This window comes from Mixophyes fleayi, chromosome 1, assembly GCF_038048845.1.
Source record: "Mixophyes fleayi isolate aMixFle1 chromosome 1, aMixFle1.hap1, whole genome shotgun sequence".
NCBI classification, from domain to species: Eukaryota; Metazoa; Chordata; class Amphibia; order Anura; family Limnodynastidae; genus Mixophyes; species Mixophyes fleayi.
Genome location: NC_134402.1, coordinates 137,880,835 through 137,893,547, shown reverse-complemented (window position 1 = coordinate 137,893,547; position 12,713 = coordinate 137,880,835). Strand labels below are relative to the sequence as shown.

At 40.7% G+C, this 12,713-nt stretch overlaps 1 protein-coding gene across 1 annotated transcript in view; it reads right to left on the bottom strand.

Moving 5' to 3' along the window:
• Nucleotides 1-590: 590 nt before the first annotated feature.
• Nucleotides 591-12,713, bottom strand: part of DKK2 (dickkopf Wnt signaling pathway inhibitor 2) — a 91,985-nt gene continuing 79,862 nt past the window's right edge. Inside the window, exons 3-4 of the mRNA XM_075200764.1 lie at nucleotides 3,563-3,709; nucleotides 591-1,853 (exon numbers count right to left, since the gene is read on the bottom strand). Of these exons, the coding sequence (XP_075056865.1) occupies nucleotides 1,603-1,853; nucleotides 3,563-3,709 (398 nt within the window). The 3' untranslated portion in view covers nucleotides 591-1,602. The remainder of the gene's footprint in view (nucleotides 1,854-3,562; nucleotides 3,710-12,713) is intronic.

The following is a 12,713-nucleotide window of genomic DNA, read 5'->3' as shown; positions in this document are numbered from 1 at the left end:
CTAGTGACACCACTTTGAGCATGTTGTAGCCTAACTATTTGTCTATACCTAAAAAGCAGTGTAAACTCAGAGTTTCTTGCACACTAGCTGTGATACACTCTCTAAACAACAGCGTTCATAGATTGTATCAGTGTAAGTGTGCCGTGAACTTGGCGTTTATAAGGCCTACTAGGTACAGGCAAATAGATTGTAAGCACTGACTCCTAAGGGGTTGAGATATACTTACGTTCAAAGTGTCCATGTGTTACTAGCTTAAGTCCCAAAAGCATGTGTCCCACTTACTAGCATTGGAAAATGTACTTTTCTTATTCACCTGCCTTCTCTATACTGTATACTACATATTTTGAGTATACATTTTTGTGTTTTAAATATAATACAATATCTGACGTTAAATTCAGACTGCCAGTATAGTCATATTCTAGTGGACCCCTCTGTCTCAGTTTGACATCAAAAGTTACTTTCTAATTTGATTTATTTGGTTTTTTTTACGTGTGGTGTTAAAACATTCACTTTAAAATATTTTGTACCTTTTTTGTCTTTTTCCCCACAGAAATTTGGTATTATAAGACACAATAATGTGCAATGCAAAACACATATAGATATTTTATTTTTGTTAAGCCAACGGTCAAAAGTGGACAGAGACATGTACTTTTATATTTGACAGTATAAATAATTGTAAAGAGTAAAAAGGCAATTATAATTCAATAAAAGTTTGGTGCATAAGACAAAGCAGCCACCAATATTTTCTGTTCCTGTGTACACTTTTCCTATTTTACTCTAGCAAGCTTCACACTACAATGATATCCTCGTTGCTCGTAAATTATAATATGTTGTTTTGCAGACGGTTTTAATACCATTTTCACATAATGTTAATTTTTGTAGACCACAAAGAACCACTGCAGAACTTCAAACCAAACTGGACAGCAAACACATGTGAATTAACCGTTTTAAATGTTACAATGGACTCTGTGTTAAGCAGGCATGCGTTCCTCCTAATTAGTATAATTTAATAATAATGATCTGCTCGGCACAGACTGAGCAATATCTATCTTCCATAGATCTGGTATTCATAATTGAGCTCTCAAATGCATATGGTAGTTGCCAGTAATCGGCTGAGCCAAATAACTGTATTCTGAAAAAAACTTTTTTTTTTGACAAAGAACAGGATATAATGTAATTGTGATCCGGTATGATTGATCATCATAAGAAAATGCTATAAATGTATTCCCTTGCAAGATCTGCTCTACTTTTTATACAAACAACCCCATGCCAATGCACAGAAAAATCAAAAAACATGTTTGGATTTTGTTAAAGCGTTCCGACAGAATACACAAACAGAGATTATTTCTACATAGTTAATGCTCATACATTTTGTAAAATCAGTGGGCATGCACTGTTACAATAGTAAATGTCATTTTTAAGAAATGTCACCGTCGCAAAATGTTTATTTACACAGGTAAGCTCCAATAGCTCCAGTTCAAAATATATATCCCCATTCAGTTCAGTGTTTTTTCTCAGTACTGATGTCCTTACTATATGTGCCCATCTTGTACCCTTCTGAAAACTGACAGTCTGTTCTGACAATGACTCCGTCTTTAATGCCTAGGTTTTCTGGCAAATGTGTAGTCTTGATTTTGAAGAATATGTGGCATCTTTCCAAACTTTACAAGACAGGCCTTTAGCACAGTCGCATCTCTGAAAAATCTCCAAACCATGAGATCCTTTTTTTCTCAGTTTTGTGCAAACCTCCCCTTGGCGCAATACAGGCTTGCAAATTTTGGTCCAGAAGTGACGAGCGCAGCAAAAGCCTTCAATGCAATCGGTTGATCGAAGGCAAGGATCTCCTTCATGTCCTGCAATAGATACAAAAATAAATAATAATTTTCAAGTAATATCCAATTTTATTGAGAATGTGATTATTATTAGTGATTTTCAGAAACACAAATTTTCCCTCTTTAAAATATTTGTTTAGTAGATGATTTAATTTTCTGGGCAACTGTGGCCAAGAAATAGATTTTATGACTCTAATTTCTTAATGTTAATTAAAATAATCATTGCACTTGCAAAAGCAAAAACAATTTATCTGCATTGTTTTTGCTGGAACATGACAATATTGAACATTGTCAAAAATACCCAAGTTGTTAAGAGAAAGGTAATGGAACAATGTAAGATACAACAACATTGTTATAGGTTACTGTAAGTTGTCTCTATAATCAAGCACAGAATATGTCCTTTGTCACAAAGAATCAGTACTATGTATATGGTTTTCTAAGTAAACACTGCTGTCTCAACAGCCATTCACAGAAAGTGTAGTTGTAACTACAAAATTGCCTACTCTCCCGGAATGTCCGGGAGACTCCCGAATTTTTGGGAGTGCTCCTGGACTCCTGGTGTCAGGATTTAACAGGTATGACCACGGAGAGAGCGTAAGTGGTTAAAGTGGCTTTATTAAGAACACATAACAAACCACCACGGATTGTGGCACAGATATACTGAAATGGGAAGACAGAGCAACAGTTCAATAGGATCAACAATTTAACAGAACTTGGTAATGCAGACTGGAGATGACAACTTGGTAATGCAGACTGGAGAGGACAACTTGGTAATGCAGACTGGAGAGGACAACTTGGTAATGCAGACTGGAGAGGACAACTTGGTAATGCAGACTGGAGAGGACAACTTGGTAATGCAGACTGGAGAGGACAACTTGGTAATGCAGACTGGAGAGGACAACTTGGTAATGCAGACTGGAGAGGACAACTTGGTAATGCAGACTGGAGAGGACAACTTGGTAATGCAGACTGGAACAAACAACTTAGTAATGCAGACTGGAACAAACAACTTGATAATGCAGACTGGAACAAAGCACATGGAAATGCTCACAGAAGTGACCTGATGATCTGGCCCAGACTGTTTGAAGCAGGCAGGTTAAAATAGGCCTCATGCAGCTGAAACCACTCCCAGTGATCAAGGAGAATAATCAAATAGCACAGTGGCCCCTTTGGTGGGCAGTGGTACTACAAGTGTAAAGCATAACAAATCCAATAGAGTCACTGCAGACAGCAGCTGCAGAGTGTAAGTCATGACACCCGGGAAAGCAGGGCAACCTCCCACATCCAGCTCTCCCCGTTGATAAAGTGGGTGGGGATGGGGCTAAATGTGGCATCCTGCCCCTGTCCCCTGCGGTGATAGGCTGAAATTATCAAAGATCAGCTGGAGTGGGGCCTAAGTATGATATTCACGTGGCCACTCCCTCATGACGGATCCCCCTCCCGGACAGCTTGCTGCAAAAGTCGCAAGTATGTGTTACAGGTAAAGGATTCGTAATACTTGAGTTGTCCAGATAAGCAGTTTTTCTGCAATTTGTTGCACCATGGCTAAAATATATTAGAATGGTCACCCAGAATAAGTGTGCTACTTTGGAGAAATTATGGATATTCTGCTTTGAAAGTTGCAAATGGCTTCAACATTTTTTTCTCTTCTTAAAATTCATAAGAACATGGCATTTTAGTGTGTTCGTAATGCTAAATGACAATTCTTTCTATTGCATGCCTTATCTTACCTTTTATATGGGGTATTTTAGAATGATGTCTTCCAAGATTCTGCCAGCCTAGATCCTTATTGGACATGTGACTGTTTTTTTTTGGACGTCCTTCAAGTTCTGGTATAAGAGCCGTCAAGATGGTTTCAGCAACTGGAATACAAATACCTGTGAAAGAAAAACATATATATGGTATCTTAAGTTTATTGGTGAAATACACATTTTAATTATTTGGTTCTCAGTTGTGACTATGTATAAAAAGTCATGAGGCCTTTAAAAACTATGGAGCTACTATGGACCTAACCTATGGACAACATCACGCCAGAGAAGGTCCTGTTGATCCGCTGCCAGGTGCTGATGCTATGCACATGTGCGTCCTTAGCCCATACTTACCTACTTTTGAGACCAGCTGTCCGGGAGGGGGTCCATCGAGGGGGCGTGGCCACGTGCGATGCACCGTTAGGCTTCGCCCCCTGTCAATCTTAGGAAATTCTGGCCAATTGTAGCAGGGGGCTGGGCCAAGATGGCACAGTAAGCCCCGCCCCCACCATTTACACCACCGGGGAGATGCTGGTTCCGGGATTTTTGCCTGCTCTCTCGGGAGTCCAGGAGAACTCCCAAAAATTCGGGAGTCTCCCGGACATTCCGGGAGAGTAGGCAACTATGCCTTAGCCGCACATTCGCATTAGCGACACAGGAGCTAGATCTTTCATTCGCAGGAGTTTTTTGTTAGTTTGGGAGGTGAGTTTTGCTAGGACTCGCTAGTGAGCCCTGGTATGGTAAATGTAAGTGGCAGTAGATTTTGTATCGCTGCAATATGTAGCAATACAAAATGATACTTACTGACACCCACTAGTCACCATTGGAAAATAGACCCCTTAATTTCTTGTTTTCAGGATATAACTCTTTAAGTATTGTCTCTTAAAGTGATTGTTCAATCAATATCATTATTCAAGTGTTTTTGTATTTTATTACAACCATTCAATTATCATCTTGTAGTTCCATTACGCTGCATCTTTTCCACCACTGATGTTTCAGAGAGTAAACTGTTTGTTATACACCACCCTTCATATATTATTATTTTTCAGGCCAAAAGGTTTCCCGGCCCTTTCAATAAATGTTCCAAGTGGTTCATCTCCTTTACCTCTGCATGTATTCCTACAAGCTGTTTAGGGATTCAGATAGGGGTTTCCCAGGTCAATCTCTGGTGGACAATTACCCACAACCTAAACAGGAAGATTGGCTCTAGAGGTTTAACACCACTCTATTCTCCAGGTGCACTGAGGCCTGTGTTTATATTACATCTACCATGGTAGTGTTTGTAAGATAAAGACAAATACACACCTGATAAAACCTACTAAGCCACCACTATAGATAGCTCTACATATATTTTATTAACATTCGCTCTCTGTATAATTCACCTGAGAACTATGTAAACCACTGCATATGTAAAAGTGCTATTAAAAAAAAACTGACTGGAGCTAGATTAAGACATTTAGAGGCCAAGGCATGCTACAAGGTTTTGGCTTTAAACTTTAAATTGCCACTGGTAGTTTTAACCACCTTCTTTATTTTCCCTTACTGTTATATTGCTGGACTACACTATGACCATACCTCCAAACTGTCCGGATGTATGCGGGACAGTCTCAATTCTAGTGGACTGCACTGCAATCCCATCAGTGGCGGATCCAGGGGGGGGCGATCGGGGCGACTGCCCCCCCTAGCAGGGCCTTGCTGCCGACTGCTACACACTGTGCAGGTCCGTTCAGCAGTGACAGTATGCTGCCCGGCTGCTCTGATTGTGTTTTAAACACAATCAGAGCAGCGGGACAGCACACTGTCACTGCTGAACGGACCTGCACATACTGTGCAGCCGCCGGCAGCCTTAGAAGTCGGAAAGGGGGCAGGGCCTAAATCCCCCCTCCCTGCATCGCCCGGGGTATAGTCATTTACTAGATCCGCCCCTGAATCCCATCAATCATGACTTTAGAGCTGACTGCCAGAATGTTGGGAGGTATGTCCAACAGAAGTGCAGAGTTGTCTTCAGGTGAGAGGAGGGGTGTTGGGGCGGCCTAATGCTTAACATAGCTGCTAGAGAGGTCCCTGGGTGATGTGGCCTTGCTCCCGCTGTAACACAGCCATGCTCCTAATGTGATGCGGTTGTGCCTTGTTTCAGAGGGGCATTGCCGTGTACTGACTCCTGATTCTAAAAAGCAGAATATTGGGAACACACTGTGACTGATCACACACATCAACCACTAAACATTTTATGATTATACCGCCTCAGAATTCACCTCTACTACCAGTTACAGTTATTGTGCTCTTGCCTAAGTTGTGTTTCTGAAATTACAGTCCTGCAACAAAAGCATTTTGTTGTTTTTGAAGTATGTCTACATATAGGTTAATGCCAACTGTAAATTATAGGGATGCTAAAGGACACAAAGACTATAAAAATTGTATAATTCTTTCATACCAGATTATATAAGGAGTATTATCATCATCAGCTATTTATATAGCGCTACTAATTCTGCAGCGCTGTACAGAGAACTCACTCACATCAGTCCCTGCCCCATTGGAGCTTAAACACTAAATTCCTTAACATACACACACACAAACACACAGACCGAGAGAGACTAAGGTCAATTTGATAGCAACCAATTAACCTACCAGTATGTTTTTGGAGTGTGGATGAAAATCGGAGCACCCGGAGGAAACCCACACAAACACGTGGAGAACATACAAGCTCCACATAGATAAATAGATATATAGTTGAAAACATAGCATTGTGACACCAGAGTATAAAGCAACAATGATTCTGGGGATTTTTGCATGCAGTGCAAATAATGTTCTAGCATGCTGCACACACATATTAACCAGCTATTTTTACTTTACATTTTAGAGAAAGATTAGGCCACGCCCACAATTCTAAATCAGTTTGTACATTTTACGTCCCCTCTTGCAGCACAAAAAAAAGTTTCTCTAGGTGCAAATGTTGTGCCCAGCAGCTGAATTCACTCCAAACTATAAATCAGCCTCTATATGCGCTTTGTCCTATGTCCAGAAAAGTATAGCTGCTTTTAAAGGAATTTGTGTAAGAAAAAAACACTGCATGCTTCTTCATCCATACCAAACTATAGCTATATTATTGTTTAATTGGCGATTGTAATCCATTAAAGTGCATCACAAAAGGATAGAAAAATGTTGCAAAATCCTTAGTGCTTTTTATAGTATTCAAATAATTATCTATAAAACAGTTCTCTAATCTTCAGAATTCTTTTTCACAGGTACCATCTGGTGATTTTTAAAGTGTACCAGTCCCATTTTGAACCAATATTCAGCTAAACAATTCTGTGACAATTTAAATGATAGACTGACTGCATTCTCGTGCATATTTGTTCAGCCCAAAAAATGGCTATCTTCTCTGTGATTAGGTAAGCTTTAATTCTGGATAGCATAGCTCATACCCCACAAAGATAGACGATTGCATACATAGAGGCAGACAGAGTGGGAAGGCTGGAGCACATCTGAAGGGTCATTACCAGGCTAGAATGTGCACAGCCCCACTCAACAGCAGGAAATCATTTCACTAAAGCAAACTTGCATTCCAGGCAGAGGATCCTATACTATACTATAATTAAATCAGCCAGATTAGCTAAGAGAGATTAAGAGACAACCAGTGGCTGCTACTATAATATAACTATGCATTTAATTATGCAATATAAGCCTATATTATGAATATATTCTTTGAAACAGAAGCAATGACTGTAAAAATAGGAACAATTCCACAACATCATAGAGTAGAGGAAAACAAGGGTAAATTAGACCATGGTGGAGACTTTGAAACGTGCTTGTTAATGCAATGTGTCTTAAAGAAAACAAGCACATCTTACTGTACTATTGCATTCTTATCTACTGTCAATTTGCCTATATATAATTGTATTCCTGTTAGAGATGGGCGGACCCGGTTCCCCGAGAACCGAACCCACCCGAACTTTGGGTATCCGAGAACTGAGCCGAGTAGGCTCGGTACTCTCCCGTCCGGCAAAATCAAAATTACTATCTGTCAGCAGTATCTACCAAATAATTTTAAGCACTCCCCAGTGCTTTTGGGGTGTCCCCCATAGTTGTTCATAAATATTTTTGGCTGTCAAAATTACTATCTGAGAGCAGTATCTACCAAATAATTTTTAGCACTCCCCAGTGCTTTTGGGGTGTCCCCCATAATTGTGCATAAATATTTCTGGCTGTCAAAATTACTATCTGTCAGCAGTATTTACCAAATAATTTGTAGCACTACAAGTGCTTTGGGCTCAGCAGTCCACATATGAGCAGAATGAGCAACCAGGTTCTGTCACCAGTCCTGATGGTAGTGTTCCCAGTACGTCATCTGGGCCAGGCGATGTCAAACTACACAGTGTTTCGAAATCAGTCCAAAAAACCAAAACCCCAAAAAATTTACTGTGTTAAAGCGAAAAAGAAGTGTTACTGAGCAAAAGTTAAGTGCCGATAAAAAAAAAAATGCCAACATGCCATTCTACACACGCAGTGGCAAAGAGAGAATGAGGCCTTCACCTTTGGCTATTAGTGGCAGATCCCAAAAAGTTACGGAGCCTACAATTGGTGCACAACTACTGTTACGCGTTAAAGCCGAGCTGCAAGATAACAGTAAGGCATTAGAGGATAATGTTTGCTCTGATTCACAAATGACACCAATCCCTGTGGAGAGTCCATCCAACAGTGGTATGTCTAATCGTGAGCATTCTGTTAGTGTACCTATAAAGAAGGGCCCTTTCAGCAGTTCTGCTGATGTGTACCTGAACAGCCCGAGTGTAGCCGGTGATACACAAATCGAGGATGCCACTTTGGAAATAGAAGAGGATGAGGGGGGAGATTTGTGGAGGTGACGAGGGCACTAATGAGGATGTTGATGATTATGATGCAGACAGATACCAAATTGCCTTTCTCAATTTCTATTTATATTCTAGATTATATAACGGCTGAATAGTTTTCTATTTTACTCCTAGTAGAGAGGGGATCTGATGCAGACAGATACCAAACTGCCTTTGTCCATTTCTTTGTATATTCGCATTTCTAGTTCTACAGTCTATGCAGGCTGCTTTTTTTTCTATTTTACTACAAGTGGATGGGGGAGGGGGGGGCTGAAGCAGACAGATACCAAACTGCCTTTGTCCATTTCTTTGTATATTGGAATTTCTAGTTCCACAGTCTGTGCAGGCTGCTTTTTTTATATTCAACTACAAGTGGAGTGAGGAGGAGGGGGGGGGGGGGCATAGATAGCACCAAACTACCGTGGTCCATTTAATTTTACTTTCTAGTTCCACAGTCTGTGCAGGCTGCTTTTTTTAATATTCAACTACAAGTGGAGGGTGTAATATACACCCAAAGACGATGGCTACATTGCCAATAATCAAAGATGGAGGAGGTAGACAACCAGGTTTGTCTGTATAATTTGCAGACAAGTGTTCGAATTAAGGACGGCCTACCAGGGATTAAACTGTTTTTTTTTATAATTTATTAGCTTTAGAATTACCTCACTTATCTAAGAAACTGGTGGAGCACTAAATTAGGTTATTTTAGACCAAATTTTTTTTATTTTTTTCAAAAATAGCAAAACAAAACCAAACAAAACCAAAACCAAAACCAAAACACGCAAGGGCGGTTTTGCAAACCAAAACCAAAACACGAAGGTAATCCAGATCCAAAACCGAATACAAAACCAAAACACGGGGGTCAGTGACCATCTCTAATTCCTGTGCTCCTTTCTTAATAGTGTCCCACCTTGTAATTAAGGTTACTGTATGCTGTTTGTATTGATAAATAAATATAATTTGATTGATTTATGTGGAAGCACGATGGCTTAGTGGTTAGCACTTCTGCCTTACAGCACTGGGGTCATGAGAGTTCAATTCCCGTCCATGGCCTTATCTGTGTGGAGTTTGTATGTTCTCCCCGTGTTTGCGTGGGTTTCCTCCGGGTGCTCCAGTTTCCTCCCACACTCCGAAAACATACTAGTAGGTTAAGTGGCTGCTATCAAATTGACCCTAGTCTCTGTCTGAGTGTGTGTGTTAGGGAATTTTAGACTGTAAGCTCCAATGGGACAGGGACTGATGTTAATGAGCGCTCAGAATTAGTGGCACTATATAAATTAATGATGATGATGATTTATTGGTTGAGATGATGGAGAAGATATACAGTGTACAGCTATGTTTTTGAGCCATTCTGACACATATTATTATCTTTTATTTATAAAGCGTCAAAATATTATGCAGCGCTGTACATTGAAGGGGTCATGAAACAATCAAATGACATAGTCACATGACATAGAAGGTAAAAATAAACCCGTCCATATGAGCTTACAATCTATAATGTATGGAGTACACTTTATACAAAGGAGAAACAGTTGATGGGGATAATTGTTCATGGACCAGCTGTAGTGATTGAAAAGTTTACAAAGTGGGGTGTAGACAAAATCACCAGGGTGTTTTAAATAGACCACCTTAGAAGTAGACAGCAGAGCACCGGTGGACCAGGAGACCTACTGAATCATTTTAACTTTTATTCAATACTAGATTTTGATGGAGTGCTCCTGTTACAATTTCCACTAGAGGCTCCACAATGTAGGCTACTTTCTTAATGGATACTTCTCAGCGCTTACAAAACTTAATTAGATGATTTCTGAAATCTGTCAAGGATAAAAAAATCTGTAAGTTTAATTATATTGTAACATGGGAAACAATGTAGATATACATGTGACTTATTACTAATGGTGAGACATAACAAAAGTAGCTATATGTTGCAACTAATAATAGGTTTATTTTTGCACTTATCCTCATTGTGATCATTAAAATAAAAAAAAAGTGAAAAACCTTTTCTTTTGCAATGATGATTTTGAACTATATATTTTCTAATCTCAATTATTTGCAAATGATGGAAGGAAAGTCGTCATGTTTCATGGCAGGATAATAAAACATTAAAGGCAGTTGAAACTAAAGGCATTTATTCTGCTCATGAAATATTAAAATATGGCTTTAAATGTTCCTTCTTTTGGAAAAACATATGGAGATGTTTTAGAAATTCTCAGACACTGCATCAGTTTTCGATTGTTCTTTCACTCTTTAGTATTACATTTTTACGGTTTATTTGCACCTCTTTCTCACATGAAAGCTTTAGCTTTCTCTAATTTCTTTGGGGGTTATTTACGAAGGGTATTTTTCAAGGACAGCCACTTCTGATTGACGATCTTCATCTAATCTTCATCACAACAGATTCTTTGTGTGACATTTTAAGTTACTGACAGAAATGTGAACAGAAAAATGCAACATAAAAATAGCAATCATTGTAATAATAATAATTTTATTTATACTGCACTTGTGTTTCTTATAGGACTAAAAGCACTTAAAATTTGCAGATTAAAAACACATAATATAAAACAAAACATATTCAGGATTACCAGAAGATAGAGCTAAGCATTTGTTTTTGTTTTTTTTTAGAGAATAACAGGGCATTGATTAAATGCTTGAGTAAATAGGTAAGTCCTTAGTTTGTTGTTGAAGATAGCGTGAGGGCCTGGCGGACTGTAAGCAGCATCAAGTTCCAGAGAGCTGCCAAGAGCTCCCAAGAGCTGCAAAGCTAAAAACTTGGGTCCCAAATGAAGTATGGGAGATTCTAGGTACTGTTAGTAGTCCTTCTTTTGTAGTTCAAAGTGAGTGGCTAGGAGTATAGGGAATAAAAGATACTTAAAGTATTATTATTATTATTATTATTTATTTATAAGGCGCAACAAGGTTTCCGTAGCACCGAACACAGTACAGACAATGGACAGTACAGGTGAATAACAGTACAGAACAATAAACAGCTAGTACCAAAACTTCAGAGGCTCCAGGCAAAGCAGATGTAATGGAGTAGGAGCAGAAGAGAAGGTAGAGAGACAGGAGGGAGAAGGGCCCTGCTCATAAGAGCTTACATCCTAAAGGGAGGGGAAACAGACGGCCGGCACAAAGGGAGTCAGAGGGGGGGAGCAAGCGTGCACCCCAACAGAGGAGGAACATGGGGATGGGAGCGAGCATGGAGAGAGGGTTAGGTGGAAAGCTGGTAGGGTTTAAGGAAGAGATGGGTTTTGAGTGCCCGTTTGAAGGAGCACAAGTTATGGAACAAACGGATGGAGCGTGGGAGGTCATTCCAGTGGAGGGGGGCAGCTCGGGAGAAGTGTTGAATTCTAGAGTGGGATGAGGTGATCAGAGTGGACGAGAGGCGACGGTCATTGGCCGAGCGCAGGGACCGGGCGGGAGTGTGGATGGAGAGGAGGTTGGAGATATAGGGGGCAGTAGAGTGGGAGAGGGCCTTGTAGGTGAGGGTAAGAAGTTTGAAAAGGATACGGTAGGGGAAGGGGAGCCAGTGAAGGGCAAGGCAGAGAGGTGAGGCAGAAGAGGAGCGGCGAGAAAGGAAGATGAGCCTCGCAGCTGCATTGAGTATAGAACGGAGGGAGGCGAGGCGAGAGCGGGGGAGGCCGGTCAGGAGAAGGTTGCAGTAGTCCAGCCTGGAGATGATAAGCGCATGGATAATGGTTTTGGTTCTTTCATGAGAAAGGAAGGGCCGGATGCGGGCGATATTGCGAAGTTGGAAGCGACAGGATTGGGCAAGGGATTGGATGTGGGGGGCAAAAGAGAGCGAGGAGTCGAGGGTGACGCCCAGGCAGCGGAGTTGGAGAACAGAGGAGATGGTGGAGTTATTAACAGTTATGGAGAGATCCAGATGGGGTGAGGATTTAGATGGAGGGAAAACAATGAGTTCGGTTTTAGCGATGTTAATTTTAAGAAAACGTGAGGACATCCAAGAAGAGATGGCAGAGAGGCAGTCAGATACATGAGAGAGGAGGGGGGAGGAAAGATCAGGAGAAGAGATGTAAAGTTGAATATCATCGGCATATAGGTGATATTGAAAGCCGAATGAGTTGATGAGAGCACCGAGGGAGGAAGTGTAAAGTGAGAAGAGTAGAGGGCCAAGAACAGAGCCCTGAGGGACTCCAATTGGGAGGGCAGAGGGGGGGGAGGATGAGCCGGAAATGGATACAGAAAAAAAACGGTTGGCGAGGTATGAGGTGAACCACGTAAGGACAGAACCAGAGAGGCCGAGAGAGTGAAGGGTCTGCAAG